General features: G+C 40.6%; 2 protein-coding genes across 7 annotated transcripts in view; one reads left to right on the forward strand and one right to left on the reverse strand.

The window, feature by feature from the left end:
* The first annotated feature begins 2050 nt into the window (after positions 1-2050).
* Positions 2051-20817, forward strand: part of LOC131880043 (glutamate receptor ionotropic, kainate 2-like) — a 34965-nt gene continuing 16198 nt past the window's right edge. The window contains exons 1-8 of the mRNA XM_059226540.1: positions 2051-2347; positions 2422-2583; positions 3409-3605; positions 3672-3841; positions 4757-4901; positions 5046-5204; positions 5274-5423; positions 20511-20744. Of these exons, the coding sequence (XP_059082523.1) occupies positions 2263-2347; positions 2422-2583; positions 3409-3605; positions 3672-3841; positions 4757-4901; positions 5046-5204; positions 5274-5423; positions 20511-20744 (1302 nt within the window). The 5' untranslated portion in view covers positions 2051-2262. The remainder of the gene's footprint in view (positions 2348-2421; positions 2584-3408; positions 3606-3671; positions 3842-4756; positions 4902-5045; positions 5205-5273; positions 5424-20510; positions 20745-20817) is intronic.
* On the reverse strand, positions 5433-20271 carry LOC131880037 (short transient receptor potential channel 5-like). 6 transcript variants are annotated; one of them, XM_059226530.1, is made up of 10 exons: positions 19723-20271; positions 17720-18263; positions 15305-15511; positions 14714-14849; positions 14575-14595; positions 13294-13434; positions 11387-12764; positions 8635-8926; positions 6594-6852; positions 5433-5636 (listed from the first exon to the last, which is right to left on the reverse strand). In XM_059226530.1, exons 2-10 carry the CDS (start codon positions 17785-17787, stop codon positions 5562-5564), a joined length of 2577 nt encoding a protein of 858 aa, XP_059082513.1. In that variant the 5' UTR covers positions 17788-18263; positions 19723-20271; the 3' UTR covers positions 5433-5561. The 6 variants fall into 6 exon arrangements, 5 of the variants coding, with proteins under 5 accessions (XP_059082513.1, XP_059082517.1, XP_059082516.1 ...); XR_009373230.1 differs by lacking the exon at positions 19723-20271 and having other exon boundaries at positions 6209-6852; XM_059226534.1 differs by lacking the exon at positions 19723-20271 and having other exon boundaries at positions 6547-6852.

Genomic DNA, 20817 nt, shown 5'->3' on the forward strand with positions numbered 1-20817 from the left:
AAACGTACAGTATCAGATACCTTTCGTACCATCTCTGAACATTGTACAGTCCCAACTTTTTTAGTCTCTCCCAATATGAGAGCTCTCTCATTCCTGTGATGTTCCTAGTGAAACATCTTTCGACTTGTTCGACCTTTTGCAAACCTGCTGAACTCATTGGGGCCCAAATAGGTGAAGCATATTCAAGATGTGGTTGAAAAATCGACTTGTACAGAGTTAGCATCGTGATGCTATCTCTGGACTTAAACGAGCGATATATCCAACCACACATTTGAAAAGCTTTGCCCACTTTCAATTGGATATCCTCATCGAACTTTCCATTATTTTAAAGAACTACGTACGCCTATATCCATCATGGACGAGACCTGCTCGATGATGCTATCTCGATTATCTGCGAGAGGAGTGTTTATTGGCGTCGTCCCAACCGCATTGAGCGGAATTTCATTCCGTTCAGGGCCATATTACTCTCAGTAACCCAAGAGTAGATTCTATCTAAGTCCTTTGCAAGGCTAGTGGAATCTTGGCTAGTCCTACCAGAAACTAGCTTTGTATCTTAGTAACTTTGCATTGCTCTTGATTTCATGCACAAGAGTAGTGATTTTAGTTTTAGAGATGTCAGTCACCTTTTCCAACTATCAAGACAAAAAGAGCAGAAGAGCCAGGAGCGACAAACGAAGAAATAAGAGGTTAGGTGGAAATTAGTGCCTTCCTTCTGCCAATTTCTTTCCCAATATCCTGTCTAAATGTTGAGTCAAAGTTGCATCAAAGTTGGCTACGATAAACTCGATCAAATCATATCAGTAGAAAATTAGCAGTACATTGATATTATATTCCTGAAACTTTGAATTCGTTCCTTCAAGCATGTGTGCAAAAGAATGTATTACTGTTATTGAGTTCTTGGTCTCCCTGAAAATAAGGCTTGCCGGCAGGAAATGTCCATGCTCTTTTTAATGAGTCCAAGATTGAAATCTGCTCCTGTGTTGTTTTTTTGCCTTTTCATTAGTTTATGGAGACTCAAAGCTCAACTTTTCAATCCACGAAATTATTTTGCTATTAACTAGTACCTACAAAATAATAAAAGATGAACAAAAGAAGCCCACCGTTGATGTCCTGTTGGCTTAGCAACACTGAACTTATTTGAATATAAATCAAATATTTGCAAAACAGCAAATGTCTTGTAATTTTTATCAAATAAGCACAGAAAATGTCAATTTGACCACATAATTAATACAAGTCGTTAAAGATTCAAACGTGAGACACGTTTATTCCACATTCAAGTCCAGATCTTCGGCGAACTCGAAGGAACCTTTTGTACTCCTGCAACAGACACAAAGGCACCTTTTTGCACTCGTGAGGACAAAAAAAATTCTAGACTGGTTTTGAGTTGAACCATCATTGCGATAAAAATGAGAAGTAATCTAAAAATATGTTTCCTTTGACTGTGATTATCAAATCTTATTTACATCCAGTAATCCAGTTTTGAAACCAATGGGTATTTTATAAAAGGTTATCTAAAATAAATGATACGACTGTTCAGTGTCATCTGTTTCTAATCTGTAGCATTTTGCGCAAATTCTAAGCACCTACGTTCAAACTCGTCTTTTGGCCTGTTAAATAAGAGGTTGTGAAGAAATGTATACCAGAATTACCGACGCTAAATCCGCAAGTGAGTGCTCAACAACTTCGGTAAAAAGACCTGATTACTTTTTTGGATTTTGTTTTTCTTTTTGAACAATAAGTATAAGCATTTAGAAATTAGGTTAACCCTCTTAATATCATTGATTGCTACCATTCATTTTCATGCTAATTCTACATTTACTCTTCCCCACTCCATCAAATGAACTTCATACCGATTCGAGACAGAATAATAGGCTTGCCCTTCTCACCTTTTCCAATGAACCGATTTCATCACTTTCGCTTGGATTCGTTTAAGCTCATTCGACTTTCAAGTTCATGCCAATTACAGATTCCGTTGACGACTCCATTTTGATTGATTTGTCACTCCTATTTATCAAACGCCAAAATTTTGGTGGGTATATCTGCACTTAAAGTGATCACAATGAAACACTCAGAGTTCAACTCTGAGTTCATCGTGATTCCATCTTTCCATGAAGATGAATTTTAGATTCAATCATCACTCTTTGGACGGTTGATGAGAATGACACTGGTTGCGATGAGTGGATGTGATAATACTTCTCGACACGAAATCAAGTCCAGTTCGATCTTCTCGGAGTCATTCATTTGGGTTTTCAGGTGGGAGAAATGAAGTCCATCAGATTGAGTGCACTAGCTTTTTTAATCATCGATGTCGTTACAATCCTCGGCAAACAAACTCAAGTGCGAATAGGTGAGAAAGGTCAAGCCGTGGGTTCATTTTGATCCGAAATTGACCTCCAAGCCTTGGAAATTGTTCCACCATAGGACTTCTCATACCGACCACGTGGGATGCAGGTCAAGTGGAACGAGTTGAAAAGGCCTTTGTGGATTTCAACACTCAAAAGATCTTGCAGGAATCCAAGTTGTTCTTGCATCCGGAGTTGGCCTATGTGAGCCACAATGACACCTTCCTCACATCGAAATCCGGTAACGGTTTATGTCTGTCTTCCAATTGGAGTCTTGATAGAGGAGTTTGAATAGTCTGTTTCACATCCGACTTGGTTGTCAAAAATTATCTAAAATAAAAATAAAATAGCATAGGAAGCTAGAACCTACATGCATTGTTCAGTAACTTCAGGTGTCTCTAAACGTGTGTATATCGGTTAAAATGCCAGATCAAGTTTCTAGAGACATAACCAAACCCATCTCATCTTGGCTTTTTTCTAGCATTCAAAACAAAAAAAGAGCGTGTTTTATTGTATTGCTTTATGGATCTTAAGCTCAGGTTAAAATTTTACAAGGCGGGCCATTAAAATTTGCCGCAACTTTGAAGCTCCATAACTCGTGATTGGTTCGTCAAAGGTGAAAATGGTAAATTTAGGCAAGTCAGCCATTCGCTATAAAAATGGCGGCTCCAGCTCATTTCTTCGTCACAGTATCAACCTTAATCAGCCTTAATTGGAAGCTTCGCTAAAAACGAAGTACTCATTATGTTTGTGCCGGAAACTTCGTTGTCATCAATCATGAACGTTTTTAACCAATCACTTGTGATTTTGAGTGTTGAAGTGTTTCTTGTAGAAAAAGAACCAAATCACAAACCATGTTTTGTTGAATTAGGTTCTTGAGCTTGTTCAACGATTTCGAGCAGTTCTTCACAAGGGCCCTTGGCCTTCATTTTTTGGACTAGAGGTTGGGGAATTTCCAAATTGGTTCATTCAATGGTTTGTGTTGCAATCAGTGTAGTTTTACTCATGTACTTTCCCCAGATGATGTCTTATAAATATTGTAGCTATGTATTTCGATCTTCATTAGTGTGCCATCTGATAGAGAAGCATTGTATGATGGTTTATGGAGCGAATTTGAACAATTTGGGCGAGATAAGTGCCTCCACTTTGAACTTTTTTGGAATACCGTTTGTCCAATCTAATCCGTCGCTTTTGTGGAATCATCAACACCATCAATTCGAAACCTCCATGAATCTATTTCCCAAACGATCCACGCTTAGTTCGGTCTGTACTTAAGATGATCGAGGTGAGAGATCAATCAAACGTTTAATGAATTACCTCTTATTGCAGGCTATCTTGGATATTGTCAAGCACCTAAACTTGAGTCATTTGGTTGTTATTTATCATGAAGAAATGGAGGCTCTTCTTTGGAAGCATTTCATTGACTCCGAATCCAAGCGACGCCTGGTTATTCCTAAATTTATTTTTATCGACAAGGACAATCTTAAGTATGAACTGATGTAAGTACGATTTCTATATGGTTCTAACAAATACGTACAGCCTCTGTTGCATCGATTACGTACGTGTACAAATTAGAGCTGAAATGATCAAGCTAATGTAAATTAATTAGATATACTTGCCATGAATGCTACCTCTAACGGTTTAATATTGCAAAATTGATACATAGGGTTATAGTATTTGATCCATCAACGAATAACAGTTGGTGAATGTAGCTAGCGCTTGCATGTATGGTTGATCAGGAATCTTGATCAAAAACTTGTCCAAGTCTGAGTTAAAATATATTATTAACATACTGGATCAACCCCCATATAATTAATCAGTGCAGGAGACCGAGAAAGAAGAGAGACGGACTTCATTGTCCGAGCTAACCGGGGTTCTCGAAGGTTTGAAGGTTTGGTCAAAACGAGCGTTAAGCCTACACGGTCACTAGGATTGACCTTTAAACCTGAGTTGGGACAAAGATCATCAAGACTTTTGAAAAATTTCAGTATATTCTTTGAATACTGTACAGTCCCAACCTTTCCTATCTCTCCCAATACGAGAGCTCTCACTTTTCTGCGATGATCCTTGCAAAACCTTTTTGGACCTGGTCCACGTTTTAGAAACCTGCTGAATTTAATGCTTAATGCAGCCTAAATCAGAGAAACATATTTAACACGGGGCTGAACTATCGTCTTGTTTAGAGCCAGTTTGGTTTACATGTAATAAGTTTGAAAAACAGTCATCTTGGTTCATAATAAAATGAGGCCAAAAATTGCGTTGTTTTTGAAAGAACAAACAACATGGTTTAGCGCTAAAGAGCGTTTGTTGATATGGATGTTTTGGGCAAAAGGAACAGCAATTTTAGTTGTTGTTTTTTTTTAGATTCGCGAGCTGTGATTTAACAATCCTGATAATTTTCGCATTTGATTTAGGTCAATCCTTTTGAGGCTCAAAACAACCACGTCAAACATTGTTCATCTAAATTTCCATGATGGAACTTTAAGCGAGGATTTCCTCCATTGTTGTCAAGTCTCAGGGTTTATGAATCCCTCTACCAACATCATTCTAACGAACCTGGTAAGATCCAAATCCCACAAAAGTTGGAACCATTTGGTGCAGATTGACAAAGTTTGTCAAGCCCCGGTCAGAAAATTGCTCGAGTTAATATTGTTGGCTCAAGAAATTACTTGAAGATAATCAAGGCCATCATCTCATTTACAGGGATTGAATCCGATTGTGTTGGATCCCTACAAGCACATTGGATCCAATATTACCTTCATTCATATGTCCCAAAGCGACGCTTCTAACGAACCAACGGCTTTGGCATTATTGGACGAAAATTCTGTGGAACATGAAGTGAAAGACGTAGAAGATGAACAAGTTGGCTGGCATCTGCACTGTCTCGAGTATTTCTAAAGTTTGAATGCATCCTTCGTTGCCTTGTTTCAGGATTATTTCCACGGATTCCTTTTGGATGCATTAATGCTGTTCTCAAAAGCTTTACGCTTGTCCATGGTTGAACGTTTCCCTAGAAATTTGTCTTGCCAAGGAACAGAATTTTGGAGACGTGGTAAATATCTGGCTGAAGTCATGAAGAAGGTAAGGACGAATAGTTTTATCATTCTTTATGAGAGCCATATTGTCTTAATATCTTGGATGGATGGATTTTAATGCATAACAAATGTACACTGGAACGTTGAGATTGTCTCCAGAACATGTTTGGCACCGGTTTTTAAATTAATCAGAAATCATGTGCAAAACCTCCATTGGTCTTGACATTTTTGACGTCCAATTGTTGTGTCTGTTCAGATTCTGAAATGTGAAAAAATGTTTAATCAAAATTCACCTTTTGGTAAAGCATTCCTAGGTTCCGCTAGTGCGAGGTTGCAAAAATCTGGAACATTTCCAGCATGTTCGTCAGCTAACTTACTGTAGATCTAAATTTGAAGAATAATGCAGAGACAAGACAAAAGGAGAGGGAAACTTAAATAATGAGTAATGACCAAGATGCAAAATGCTTAGCATCAATTGCAAGGGTGTACAAATAGTTATGATCACCTATGCGCGGAATCTAGGCTATTTTGAATCGGGAATGGCTCATAACGATGATGGTTATTGATTTGAGAACGAAATTTCAAAGCGGAACAAAATGGATGCACGCCTGGACAAGACAAGGTTTAAAGTAATGATAACATCTCTGAATTTTCACACAAATCATATATTAGGGATATAAGAAGCCATCTAGCACATCCAGCGTCAAAGGTGCTCCTTTTCTGCAAATCCAAGCCAGAGGAGTTGTGCCGATATTGATGCAAATAACTTAAGTTGGGGGACATGAAAATGCTAGTTGATTTTAGGGAATTCGTGGTCAAATGATAACATACCATAACACTATTATCAGCCTGGGGGAGCAACGAGGCATTCGCCAGGGGTGGGTTTGTATTCATTTATACAAAACTAACAAACACAAGTGAATTAGATGCCGCTGTCATTTCCAGGATGTTTTTGGAGGTGTCACGAAGCAAGCAAGGAGGGATTGGTTAGTACTTCAGATGGGTGTGGTGATCGGTTGAATGAATGGATGGATGGATAGATGGATCATAATGCGGCCTGATTGACTCGGCGTTGAGGTTTGATGGCACTGTCCAAGTAAGCCAGACAGAATGATCAACGCTCATCGAAACTAAATAAGGACATAACTGATCCTTTGTCGCTGTCATACCCTAGGGCCTTGCCACCACCGCCCAGGATCTCCTGATGTCAGCTAACCTTATTGGTATGCTGTGGGGAAATGAGCATGAGCATCAAGGTCTTGTAGCGTTTTTCGAACTCGCGTTTGTCCAACTCGATGAGCTCCTCCAGATCGTGCTTGTTCCGGCGGCCCTGGGGCGTGTCCTCGGTGTGGTTCTTCTGACATTCCTTGAACCCCGGGTTCAGGAACTTGGCGAGACGGTGTAGGAAGTACAGAATCGTGTATGGAGGGGGCAAGATGCTGTCCTCATCCAGATACTTCCACCAAATACTGGCCCTGCAAGAGAGCAAAACCATACATCGCCTTTTGGACCGACCTCAGTGGTACCATCTGTCAAAGTGATTACATCTTGAGGCTAGGCAAGAACATTGGACGTTGACTCAGTGTGGAGGCTGAATATTCATCTTTCGCACGTTACCAATCGGTAGGCGGTTTGTTAGTCACCTTACCGTGTGCACATTGAATACAACAGAATTTTGTTTATCTTATGCCTAGTGATATGGTGATGTTGCAAACTAGGCTTTCTGAAGAAAAACTTGAAATGAAGCTTGATGATCCAATTTTGACGCTAAAAAACACCCGCTACAGTCCTAACTCAAAAAAAAACAAGCCACTTGAGGCATTGTTTTGAGCACATCTTGAGCAGATTTGGGTAGTTCGGCATCAGGGTGTTGGGCTAGTAATGCATTGCTCGGTTTCAACCAGCCATCAAACCACTGGCTCCTCTTAGCTCAACTCTATTCAAAAACTGTGGGAAAGCATCTTTTGCTAATGTAGTTAACAAACGGCGTTCTGTATCATTGCGTCAACTTAGTTAGCAGGGGGTCATGGGAAATGAACCACCTGACCATTACATTCTCAAGGAGTGGTGGAGTGGAATATATGAGCGTAATGAGTAGGAAAAATCATTATAACAAGGTCACACACTAAAGCTATCGTATATTAGATGGAATGGGAAAAGGAACTGTCAAAAAAACATTTACGCACTCCGCTAAAGGTTACCTTAGAGTATGTACTACGTAACACAAAAAGAGACTCGGCTGAACCATTTTCCTGGGGTTCAACAGTAAGTGGTTCATCAAATATGGCCTACTTTTCCTTAAGTGTGTATATGCGTGTGTGTGGATATTCAAAATGGGATGTAGACGTATGGGGAAAGTGTTTTCCTGAACAAGGTGGAGACGTTCACATTCCGTGAGTTTTGTTAATTTTCTGAGCGTTGAGAGATGATCACTTTTTTGCTATTTTGGTGCACATCCCGTTGTCGAGATTTAAAGACTTGCCACAAAAGGTAGTCTTTCGTCTTTCGTTGCTTTCGCTTCAACAAACGAAAAAAGATGAAAACAACTTCCGCAGCAGGCAGGTCTTGAGGATACAATAATGCCTTAGTTCACCCAATGGGGTTGGAACAGAGATAATTGGTTTTGGTAGGTCCAAATCAAGAGATAAGCCGATATAAATCCGTGGATCCTCTTGCGCTTGATTCCGTGGTCAGGACCAAGAGCAAAAGGTTTCTTGGAGATCACAAAAAATGGCATCACGACCAAAGCAATTTCAGTAAGAAAACAAGGTTTTGCTTTGTTTCAAATGCAAGGAAGCCTCCTTCTCAAAGAATAAGTGTTTTGCGCAGCATAAAGGGTAGCGTATGCGTCTTTATAAGATATGATCCTTTTTTTTCTTGTGTCCTAAACACTTGACATTTATATGTTATTTTAGCTTCATGGATGTACGATTGAAAAGTCATACAAGATTGACTGAATGCGTGTGATTATTTCCCCAATTACAATATTTGAAGCATCGTCCAATTTCACTTTCACATGTTTATAGAGAATTAAATGATCAATGTTGAATATAATTCTTAGATGCTTTCCAAAACAAATAAGATCACAACTCATTAGTGTTTGAGCCTAATGCAACATAGAAAATGAATATTTCGCCTTATTGTCAATACACATACAAAGAGATAACAACACATACAAACATACAAGGTTGGGCTAAAAAAACCCTTTCTCAAAAAACGGAAACTACTAGAACCTAAAAATTATGAAAGACAAGTACCTGAAGAATTTCCATTGGACATCAGCTTCCTTGAAGACTCGATGATAGGTGTTCACCATTCGGGCTCTGAGAATGCTTAAGAGCACAATTACCACCGTGAATTGGTAAAAAGCCCACAAGGTGTTGCCCGCAATGTAAGGAATCCCTTCCTCAATTTCCCCTTTGGCAAAGCCGGTGGAACACGCCTCCACCTCTGAAGGACTCAGATTTTCGGACAAGGACATCACCCCACTCACCAGAGACTGAAGGCAAGTCGTGTTGAAGGTCTTGGTTGAGTTGTACACCAGAATATCTGGAACAAGACAAAAGGGATTGCAAAAAGGTCATGCCATATATGAAGAGGGTCGACAAGGCTGGGAAGGTGCCGTAGAATCTCATCTTTCAAAGGGAGAAGTAAAAGGTAATGGGGTGAACATGTGCGATGGGGAACGTGAGACAAATACCTCGGGACTGAGTACTTTGCCGATCTATTTTGATTTATGAGACACAGAGAAAGGATCGGAGATGCATGACTAGGGATGTATTGAAAATGAAAACATCTCGAGATGAATGGAATTCAGAGTATCGGTTGGAATCGATCTCATCCGCACTCAAAAGAATTATTGTTCTGGGAGGAAACTCAAAGTACAGAAACGGAACAAGTGGAACGTGAGAACTTGAACAGGTGCCTCTGATTGAATCTTGAGACATTCATTATCCTTGGAATGAGGTCCTGAGCATCTTTATTTGTTGTGGGAAACCTTGGTGATTGATAAAGGATAAAACAAAGTAGATATGTGAATTAAAGATAAGGTCGACGCAGTTATGGCTTGTTGAAGCTATTGATTTAGCCAGCAAAGTGGTTTTGCTTCAGAAAAGACCATATCATTTGCTCAGTGACATGGATATTTGGTGGTAGGGGTAGAATTTACTGTCACATCAAAGGGTTCAAATTTGCCCCTAACTTGCAGGGAATATGTAAGGGGTTGATCCTGTTGCAGGATATAAGTCAAGCTTTTGACCAAAATTCCTACATATTCAAGGACTAGCCAGATTCACCAACTCCAATTCGGTATTGGATCGGATATTATATTAATTTAAAACTAACTAATGTATGTTCGTTTTTCTGCCTCTGAAGTGCTGGGGATTTTATTCCCAGCAAAAAACGACTTGATTGTCAAATCCGTCATTTTGTCCCTTTTCAATACTTAGATTAAATACGAAAGTATTCATGCCTGAAAACTTTATGAAGGTACACTTGGGTGTGGATTTCCCGTCCTTTTTCTTGCATTTTTAAAGAAGGATAGTAATCGCCAGCAGCACTGTTAACATGAAAGCTGTACTTTGTATCAAATTTGGTGTATTAACGATACAAAAGAATTTGTAAGAGCCAATAAGGCCATCTCTTGCACGCATGTAGGCTTGGTCGGAAATGGTAAACAAAAATTTGTCTAGATCTGAATTGAAAACTGCACAACGGATTAAAAACGCCTCCGTTTTCCTTTCAAAAAAATGGGAGGGGCAATAATTTGAACAATGCAGAAGCCCCAAGAAACAAGAGAGGAGGACTTCATTGTTTATCTAACCAGCCGGGACTGATAAGGGCCTTGGACGTGCCTTTAAAACGCACGTGAAACCTCTAGAATTGACCTTGAAACCTGGGTTACGGCCAACCTAAATAATGTTCCAACCACTTGAAAAGTGGAATTGCACTCAGTTCAGTGGTAAGAGATAGCAAACAGAAGCTTACTTGCGTATTATTCTTTTTTAAAGGTCAGGTTCTCAAAGAAAAAAAATACTATTCTTGTAAATCGTCTTGGAAGTCTTTGACGATTCCTTGAAAAGAAGCAATTCATGTGGTAAAACCATCGAGAATATTCTCTCTTGGATTCTTCTGAACTATGGCTTTAGATTCGCGATTAGCGGTTTGAAGATTTGCACGGAATCCACGCAATTTGGATCCAATTCACTCAAACGCGATAATAAACCAGGCAAAGCATCTACAACAAAAATGTTGGGTAAAGCTCACATCATTTTAGAAAGTCGTTCGTGGCTCCAAATAATAAGCAGATTTTGAGTTGTAAAATACGAGTTTTCATAATTGGTTACTTGATTAATCATGCTCCTAGCCAACAGAACTAGATTCTTTTCATTCCATTTTGTTCCAGTAAACCTCTTAATATCATCTCACTACATTAGCCTTAGTAAACGGTAACAAAAGGCTTTCTTCGCTGCACCATCATCTTTGCTAAGCTATCTTTCGTCTGACTTGCTTTACGGTACATTTAATAAGATGGCAGCTGATATCTACTTGGAAAGAAAACATCAGCTCTTTCCAACGATGATCGAGAGCATGGTTGTTTTGTATCGAGCATCTTTAGGGCTCATAAGGAAAACGAAATTTCAAGGTTGAATGGGAACGGTTCCCAAATTTGCTCAACGAATGCAAACATCAGAACAAATGAGATATATCAACAGTGAAGGAAGGTTAATGAAGCTGAAACTAGACTATCTTGAAAGTGAAGAGTGGAGGTTTTTGACTCTTTTCCAAAAGTCTTCAATTCCTCTTGCGTAGTTTTTGCAAGAGGTCGAGCCCCGCAACACTTTGAATAGGGTTGTGAAGATTGAATCAGAGATACAGTGTCCGAGATGATGTGTGCCCAATTCAATTGCTCGAATGTGTTCAGAACATGTGATTGCCACAGATGTACCACAGCCTCATCGACAGACACAACACAACTTGGACGTTGCTTGAAGGCGAAAATTCATTTACCTGCGTATTGAGGGTTTCCCGTGCGGATCATTGCCCAGAAGAAGAGCTTGAAGGCCATTTTGTAGGAATTGAAGTACTTGGTTCGATCATCCGAGTACACATGATAAACATAGACCATCGCGAGCGTGAACGCAATGTATACAATCACAAACACAAAGAGGAACACCAACACATCCAAGATCATGTAGGAGATGCTGATGATGACCGGACCCGTTTGTCGCCACATGAGACCACCTTGGATGGACCGCAAGAAGCACAGAACCGCAGCGAAGCTCCAAATGGAGGCTGCCACAAAGGCGATCTCGTTGCCCTTGTACGGACAACCCGCTCGGCATTGGTCGCTGAAATGAGCCACCGATCTCAGGATGAGCGACACAAGGAACACGATGTCCGTGGCCAGGATGTACAGGTTCCTGAAGGTGCACCATCGTTTGAAGATCCGCTTACTATCACTGGATCCCCCGAACCGGTATAGGCGATGGATGGTTCGAAAATTTTCCAGAAGGTACGAAAGGATCCAACATACGGCCAATAGATCATACCACTCGACGTCGTCTTCGGAGATCAAGGTCAACAACACGATCAGAAAGAACAAACCTTTGGAGATCTCGCCGTAAATGAATCGATTCACGGGGATCTGGCCTTGCTGGAGAAACCAGTTCAAGATCTTGACCCTTCGTCCACATTGGCCAAACATTGGTATACAGTAAACAATCGGAAGGAAGATAAACACCACCACTTGAAGCAGAATATGGATGGCCTTCGAAAGGCTGCTCTTCTCGGACCAAAATATATTGTAACTGGGCACATTACTGGATTGGAGTCGGTCTCGTTGGCCCCATTTCTTATGCAGGAGTTGTTGGAACTTCTCATGAGCCACGAATTCTTTGTGCCCGTCCAAAATGGCAATGTTAAAATTGGCGTCCGTGTGACCGCGATAGGAACGCGTTTGCAGAAGGGTCTGCACCTCGTGTTTGGTGGTACACCGATCCAATAGGCCCTTGGCGAATTCCTCACATTTCTTGGCAATGTCCGTGTACTCCTTAGTGAAATCCTGTATTTTATCCGCGTTGATCCTCGCCTGACGTGCATACTCAAAGCACTTCTTCAGTGGGTCGTCCTTGTAGATGTCCTTAGAGTTCTCAAAGACCACACTCTTGTACACAGGACTAGCCCGGGCTTTGAACAACTTGATCCGCTTTAAATAGTCCTTGTTTATCCTCCGATCTGTGTCTGTCCCAAGACGATAACCATACGAGTATAAAATGGCCAGGCGCTCTCGGTCGTCTTCCAAGGCCGCATGGATCATGGCGTCAGCATTCAATTTGGTGCTCTGTCCCACCACGTCGGAGTGCTCTTCATGCCATTGAAGGACATCCTGGAACACAAAGCCACAAGGTTGAAAAGGAATGCCAAGCCTTGGATGTGCATTTCTTTTAACCGTCCAATCCCATTCATGACATTACGATGCATCCCTGTCTTGTTTATTTCAACCATGATATTTAGGGCACCAAGTTTACAGAAAAATACTCTTCCGTACAATATGGACCAAGAAACCTTGGAACTTTATTATCTCGTTGGACTTTAACTATGAGCTGAGGTTAAAAGTTTCAAAAGCCTTAAACAGTTCTTCAAATAAGATGGCCTTTCGTGGCAGTTGAGTGTTTTCTTCATCCAGACAATAGCACGACAAAGTTAAGGAACAAAAAAGATCTGGAAACCTGGTTCACATTTGAAAAGGTCGGTCCCTCACTTTGGAAACGACCTGCGTTCCCTGAGCTTAAGTGATCTTGAGTGTGAGCTGTGAACCCATTTGGATGCCACTGACGACATCTTTGTAACAGGGGGAACAGTCAAGGAGTGCGGAAGTGAAATATGTTCCATTTTTCCATTAGAGCTCGCCTTACCTGGAGTATTTGAGTTGCTTGATCCACAGTGGCGCAGTAGACAGCCGTTTGAGCTAATATTAACGTAGTTGTGTCCTTAAGTCTTCGGTTGGCAGCAAAGTAAACACTATTATGGATCACGTCTAGCGCATTAGAAACGCCCTGCAAAGAAGACAAAGTGGGACCACAATCTTAAGAAGCCGAGAAAAATATTAGACGGAAAAACATACGAATTTTGCCGCACAATCTTTGGGCATACATGAAAAGTTTGAAATGAGGTTCATCGTATAAATATTCATGAATTTGAGATCACCATTGAGGGGATGGTGCAAAAAAAAGTTTCACTCTTGCGCAAAAGTTTTAAAAGTGCTAATTTGGGCCTTTTTATCTTGGAGGCTAGATAGAGCTGTCAACAAACGGATTGAAGTATATGTAGATCTATCCAAGAATGACACTGGTTCTTTCTTTTATCGTTGTTATTAACGTAATAAGTTATAGCCATGTTATTTGAATTCTAAGTTGCTTGATTGCTTCAATTTTTTTCTATGGGAAACATGAAAATTGAGCCTTTCTATTTTGTTATTTCGAGCGATGACTTCTTCGGAAAGGGCATCGTTAAAAGACGAATAAAAATGTCTTTAGTGGACAATGGACACATGTTTCTTGGTGATGGGTTCCGCTTAGATTGGTTTAAATGGAGTTCCATAAAGAGGGGCGGTTACGAGAAAGACAAGCTTTAGAGCATCAAGCCAAATGTTAAAAATGACCATGACTGGATGTTTGTAACAAAACTAAGTTCATTTTTCAACATATCAAACAAATGTACTCTTTCTGTCGTCCATATATTTGAAATTCAATAAGATATTAGAATGATTCTACCTGAATGTTCAATATCTATTTGTACTTTGAAATGTTTCAGGTTCATCTTCAGATGTCCCTGATAATTTTGTTTGTCATGTGTGAATTGTTCTCATCCGAAGGGTCCTTTGTGATGGAATGTCTTGGGTTACTAGTCACTGACATCAAATAAAGCAATCTTAACCGAAATGGCCTTTGAGTCCATTGTCTTGTGCGTTAAAGTCATCTTGTTTTGAAATGGGACAGTAAAACAGAGATAAAACCAAATTACTGGAATCGTCAAATGTTGGCATGCTGAGAATCATAAAAAGAACTGAGGGTACACAAAGTCATGCAGTTTTTCCTTGATTGCTTGGAACTGTACAAAAAATAGCAATTATTTAGATGCATGCCATCCATGATACGAAACTTGATTGGACAAAAAGAAGCAAAGTCAAAAGGTACCTGCAAAGCCTCTGACGAGATCTAAAATATCCAGAAATACATACCATTAACTACAGAGATAAACACTTGATACCAGACTACCACGCGGCTCTTGATATTCAGGTTTTTAAACCAAAAGCCCCATACTGTGTGTTCTTACCAAGTCATGGTTCATCCAATATTCCAGGACACAAATGACCAAGTCACTTTCGCCGGCTTCCAGTGTCTCCATTATGAAAAGCTCCCCAACATCAAAAGACTTTGGGTTGGTGTCCGTCAAGACCTCGAGCACAGCTCTGTAAGAAAGATAGAATGTCCCTTGAGCTCGAGCCTTTTCAGCCATGAGAAATTGCCCCAACTTCCCTTGTGTTGGGAACTTTCAAGGCCTCTATTTGATTTAGTTCAAACTTTCCACCCACCCACCTCAGATATGCACAATGTCTCAAAGGCCTAAGAAACTCTTTTTTGTACGTTTAGTGGAGCACACCCATGCAAATGTCTAGCAATGGTTTTAAAATCAATAGAGCAATTGATCTTGATGTACTCCTAAAACGGAGCAGAATCCCCGTAATATCCCAGATAGATCATTTGTCCGTTGCAATTTGGCCTATTTTCACAGATATAGTGTTTTCTGTCAACACTCATGTACGTAGTAGGATGTGTTGCCGCGTAAAGGAGAGCTCTAAAATGTACATGTACATCTATAGGTTCCCCTTCCATCGCAAGTGTCTAATAGAGAAGACTGGCTTACCTAATAAGTTCCTTGTTCCCGGTTCCAACCACCTCTTTGGTGCATCGCTTGATGAAGTTCCAGTTTTGTGAGAGGGTCACCGTCTTTCCCGGATCATCGATGACTTTCAAAATGGATTCTGGATCGTCATTTCGAATGAAGTCCAAGAACTCCGATTCCACTTTGGACTCGTTATAAGACCCAAGGACGGAATCATCTCGGTAGAACCTGGAACAGGAATCGTTTTGAAGGCCGTTTCCATCCTGTTATGAATCAAGAAGTGTTGTGCAAGAAAGGATGTTTAAATATCTTGGACGACAAGTGCGAATGAGGAACAAAATACGTGAATAATATCTTCCACAGGGAAACAGAGAAAGACGAAGTAGTTGCTAAAGTGTCGTACTTGATTAAGGTCGAAACTTCGAGACAACAAAGAAGGTCTGATTCTTGAGGGCCTAGGGGTTGTCATGTCCAAGAAGATTCAAGAGCGATGGGAGAAATGAGCAACCTCGGAACCTCGTTTCATTGACCTTTGAAGCTAGAAATGAGTTTGATATCTTCTACGAAACTCTTTTACGATATGCGAAGGAATATGAATTTGGATTTACATGGTATCGAGCAGATATCTTTGCAGATATAATTATTTTCGTCACTCAAGTATAACCCCTATATCATTTGATTTGTAAAAAATCTCTAGTAGATGTCTTTCTCTTTGACCAAGGTGATTTTTTCTTAGCAGGTTAGCCTGGCAGTTTTCATTTTTATTCATAACCTCCATTTTTTCTCATCGAGTCATGATCAACATCTTTATTCTTGTTTGCTGATTAACTTGTAATGTCAAAATTATTTGGCAATTCATAAAAAAGAGTTCTTACATCTCGCCTGCAATCTGGAATGAATCTCGTCAACTCACATATTTGGTTTTGAAATAAGTCTCAAGGGTGTGCATGGGTCCATTCCATTTATCGGTTATCCATTCGAAAAATTGACAAACAGATAATTGTGCACCCGTTGGCAAAGCTAAGTTTCTTCACCTTTCAACGAATAGGTTATCACATATTGTTTTGAAAATATTTCTCATGTGAGGTTTAACAAACCCATCAATTTTAATGAATAGAGCCACCAGAAGTATCGCAACGTTCTTTGACTTATCAATATACCTTTCAAGGGGTGTCGAAGACTCGTTCCCCATGAAGGCCAAGTTCTCGCAGTCACGCCAAGGACCTATAAATCATTGTAACCTCTTTGCCCATTTGGGCTGGATACTCGTCCTCATGACTTGTCTTTTCTCCAGGGAGATGGATCGATTCATGAATAAAGAATAACTAACTGTTCCAGCCGCGGTTCCACGTAAACTCACATACACTCAATATGACAGACAATCAGATGGGTAGAAAGATAACAAAGCCAACGAGTTGTTCCATCACAAATAGGAAATGCGCCACAAAATAAAACTTGCACGCTCGACACTGCAGTTACAACAAACGAACTTTTGACATTCTTTTGGCTGGCCAAGTCACTTGTCTAAAAACGAGTCTAGAGAATGTGCTCCCTCGTTATCCAAGTTTGTGACTCGGACTAGGTTGCTTTCCACATTATTGAGAAAGTGGTCAAAGAACTTGGGCTCTCGAAAATTTATTGACTTTTCCAGCCCACCTGTCCCATAATCGAGATGCTAGAAATTGCTAGGTTTTCAGAATAGAAGGGATAATCTAGACAATTGAAACCGAGTATAATTTGCTCTGTGGTTTTTTTCTTTGAAACCATGTTAATGCTTTGAACACTCTTCTTTTCAGGGCGTGACTAGGGCTTGAAGATTGGTATTCTCCTTTGCGGCATGCATACCTTCTGCTTTTTCCAGACTTTAATCTAACTTTCTTATCCACTTTCCCACCCTTTCAAATTGAAAAGAGAAACTTCAGTGAAAGCAAAACTGGTCGGGGTTTATACTAGAACTTTTCTGGCGATCTAAACCTAAAAGGGCTTAATGTTTGTTCCAATTGTCCATCCTCCATTAGGAAAATGAGATGCGTTTTGTTGTTCTCTCTCGAGGTTTTTGTGCATGCTCAATAAGGGGACAGACAATAAAGAAAGACTCATTTCTATGAATCCAACAATTGCATTTCTTAAGTCTTACCCATTCCCAAAGCATTGCAAAGTTATTGGTCTGAGTGATACGTTCATCACGTTTGTAATGGCAGTCCCTTTTGCTTCCAAATAACTGAAGTCATGGTTTGATGCCCTGGAAAGCAAATATCGCTTTTCGTAGCCGTTTCACAATGGCCAAGTACTGTACTTGAACATCTCCAACTTATCCTGAAGAGAAGTTCCGTCTCAAGGCCAGTTGATGGTGGGATGGAATTGGAACACAATTTCCCATTTCCACCTGACTTATCTTAGATGAGAGATTTAAGCCAGACAATCCAACGTGCTTACCTGAAAGTATCGATGTCATCAAATCCGGAAATGGAATGAAGACGATGTCCTCTCCGCATACGAGACATGATGTTCCACCCAGTGTAGAATCACTGTTGTTTGTGCATGGACCACTCTTATCACATTTTGTTCAAAGTCACAGTATTGAGCTTCCGAATTCGCTCTTTGTCCATCATTTTTCCGTGAGATAAACTCATGAATTTTTAAGCCCTCCAAAAGATCAAGCAGAAGGATCGGAGGCTGGCCTAGTTTTGGATCTGTTCCAAGTTTGATCTAGTTCCTGTGGTTGATGCAAGGTGACGGTGTTTCATTCCGCCTATCGCGATGGTCCTCTCTTGCCAAACTGTGCCACACACTCACACTCAACTATGTCCCTTTGAAATCCACAAGCCTTCTTCCTCCGTTATGCACCTCACTCTTCTGGCTCTCTTTCTGTTGAAATGGTGGTTGTTCCCGGTGGAAAATGCCCACAGATTTGCCCTCGGCGCTAGATTCTCGAGCGGCGCTTCTTCGATCAGAGCTTCTGCAGTGAAAGCTTGACTCTCTGGAAAGGCGAGGAGGAAATACAATCAGAGCGCCAAAAAAACATTGCATTGCAAGATAATAGCTGGCTGCCTACTTAAATTTTTTCACGGAAACTCTGAGGTAGTGGATCGTTGATTTGGTACGTAAAGACGGACAAACCAATTTTAATGGTTGATGTGAAAGCATGACTTATGAATAAATCATGTTTGTCAGTCGTCATTTGGTGCCGGAAATATACATGTAGGTGTGTCTGCAAATGAGTATTAATTATTGAAGGAACCACAGAGGCTCTCACCTCACTTGGAAAATGTGATTATTTTTTTTATACAAACGTGACTGAATTACAAATGTGACCGCAAGTAAAGATGATTGCATTCATTGACAATGCCCATTGCCACTTCACAAGATCTTCCATTTCAAAAGCAGTTATGGTAATCTACCCTCAGAGTTAGGTCTATGCCTCCAGTTGTTCTGGGTACTCTGAATCTGAGTGCCCGAGTTCCACTTTGTCGGCGGCGGCGAGGCCCCAGATAGAGAGGTGGAAAAGCATGGTGCTTCCTGAAGCCCCATGCTCCATGGACTTTTTGGGGCATGGAAACGCTCAACGTTTGTTCATGGACTCCAGGAGACGTTTACGGGTAATCCAGACCCTAAATGACCCGTCACTTTCGAGTCCCCTTACAATTGAAACCAATTGCCCAATCTTTGGATTGTGCCTTCAGCGGTCCAAAATGAGGAAATTTTCATTAAATTTGCAAGCACATGTGCTCTGATGACATTTCCGAAGGTCGGCATTTTTCATATTTATGTTCTTGACAGTCACCATAATTGGAAAAATAGATATATTACTTGTCACAATGAATCATCGTGAAGGTCATTACAGAAGGAAAAAAAAACAAATGGCTTACCCTTAGAACTTTTATCAATTAATCAACAAAAGAGTTGCCAACGAAAAGTGGATCATATTTGATACTGATCAAGGATTATATTGGACAACATCTGATAAAAAATTCAGTCTTGAACTTCATCTAGATTGACAATGCCTTGCACTCGTTTGTCATGATAATGCCAAGTTTCGACAATTTTTTTTTCCATAAGTTGGCCCAAGAGTTGCAAAACTTATCAGTCCTCCTATTTGTCAAGCTTAAACTTTACCCGCCAAGTAAAGACACTTTGCATTTAAAGAGAAAGTTTTTAATACCTCTAGCCATCTCGTAGTTGTGATGAATGTTCCAAAAATCGGTTCTCTCAAAAGGTGAGATTGTGTTAGAAACCTTGCTCCATGGTTCGCCCACGGCCTCTAAGATCAAACATTCTTGTTGTTAGGCAGCCTTGGACCACCCTTCATGCATGAATATCATTTTCTTGTTCCTTGAGATGCGGAATGGTTTCCGAGAATGACGAGTAGCAATCCCATGGACCACTGAAGGTCAGGTGGTCCACTTAAGCCAAACTCCTAATGGAACCACCGAGCTTACCTTTGGTGATAAGATCGAGGATTGCCGATAGCTATCCACTGTCGTCCACGAGCTGTCTCTCAGTGGGCTTGAGCAAGGGCTTACTACGTTTTCCCACAAAACTTTGCTTTTGTTGTCTTTCTTTTAGTTGGCGAGTGTTTAGAAAGCTAATGACATTTCAATGCGATCCTACCGCTAGATCAGGACACAATGCTGCCCAGAATTTCGAGCGTCAGGCGTAGGCGAAAAGAGCATCTAAATAGAAATCTTTGTCAAGCAATGGGAAGGGAGAGCTCTTTCTCGTTGAATATCTCCTGAACTTGAAGAACGAACCCTTAGTTTTCCCCTAAACTCCAAACTCAATTCCTGACGTGCTGTACTTGCAAAGAACTTTTGCCCTCTTCTTGGAGGACAACTGAAAATTTCGAGTTTAAAGCATTTGCGGAAGTAGAAACTGGGATAGGAGTCAGGTGCCAGACACAGTAAATTGTTGTCAATTTGTCAAATGCCAATGTCTAAGCTGCGGCGACGAACAATAAGCGATTTGTAGGTTACGACTTGTGACGGTACCATTCAATCCAAGACAAATGTCAAATTCTAAGTCAAAACTCAAAAAAAAGCCATTCGCAAGAAAGGAATTTCTTATTACTTTATCGATCCCTTCGATAGAATTTCCTCAGTTTGGTCTCTTTTCTGGTTGGATCGTTCACTTTTTCCAACTTCAAGTGGTCCAATCATTTCCGCATTTCCGCCCCCTGGCTCACTCAATTGATTTGTCTAGGTATAAGGTCGCTCTTGGCTTCTTTCAGACCCAATTTCTCGGCGTTACCGGTCACCTGAAGATGGATGGCTCAGGGGAACGATCAGATTTTTCCCTGGAAATATCGCAACTTACTCAAGCCTCAGTTGAGACCAAAGGAACATGGGCTCCCAAGAACGGTCTCATGTGGAGCAAGAGGCTTTCTGGTTATATTAATGGTTTCACATCTGGTTTCGAACACTTGACTCACGGCAAACCATCCTTGACAATCACCACTGTACTAGTAAGTGAACGCGTGGCTGTCAACATCACCACAGGAGGGCTTCCAACTTTTGCAAGGCTTCACTTGCATTTCG

This window comes from Tigriopus californicus, chromosome 5 (assembly GCF_007210705.1).
Source record: "Tigriopus californicus strain San Diego chromosome 5, Tcal_SD_v2.1, whole genome shotgun sequence".
In the NCBI taxonomy this organism is placed as follows: Eukaryota; Metazoa; Arthropoda; class Copepoda; order Harpacticoida; family Harpacticidae; genus Tigriopus; species Tigriopus californicus.

Bases quoted from the DNA above. Each gene is read 5' to 3' on its own strand.
- LOC131880037 (XM_059226530.1), bottom strand. From the start codon at position 17,787: ATGTCTCGTATGCGGAGAGGACATCGTCTTCATTCCATTTCCGGATTT. The intron at 14,850-15,304 runs GTAAGCCAGTCT...TCTTTCTTACAG, and splicing joins GGGAACAAGGAACTTATTAG to AGCTGTGCTCGAGGTCTTGA. The intron at 5,637-6,593 runs GTTAGCTGACAT...TTCACATTTCAG, and splicing joins CCCCACAGCATACCAATAAG to AATCTGAACAGACACAACAA.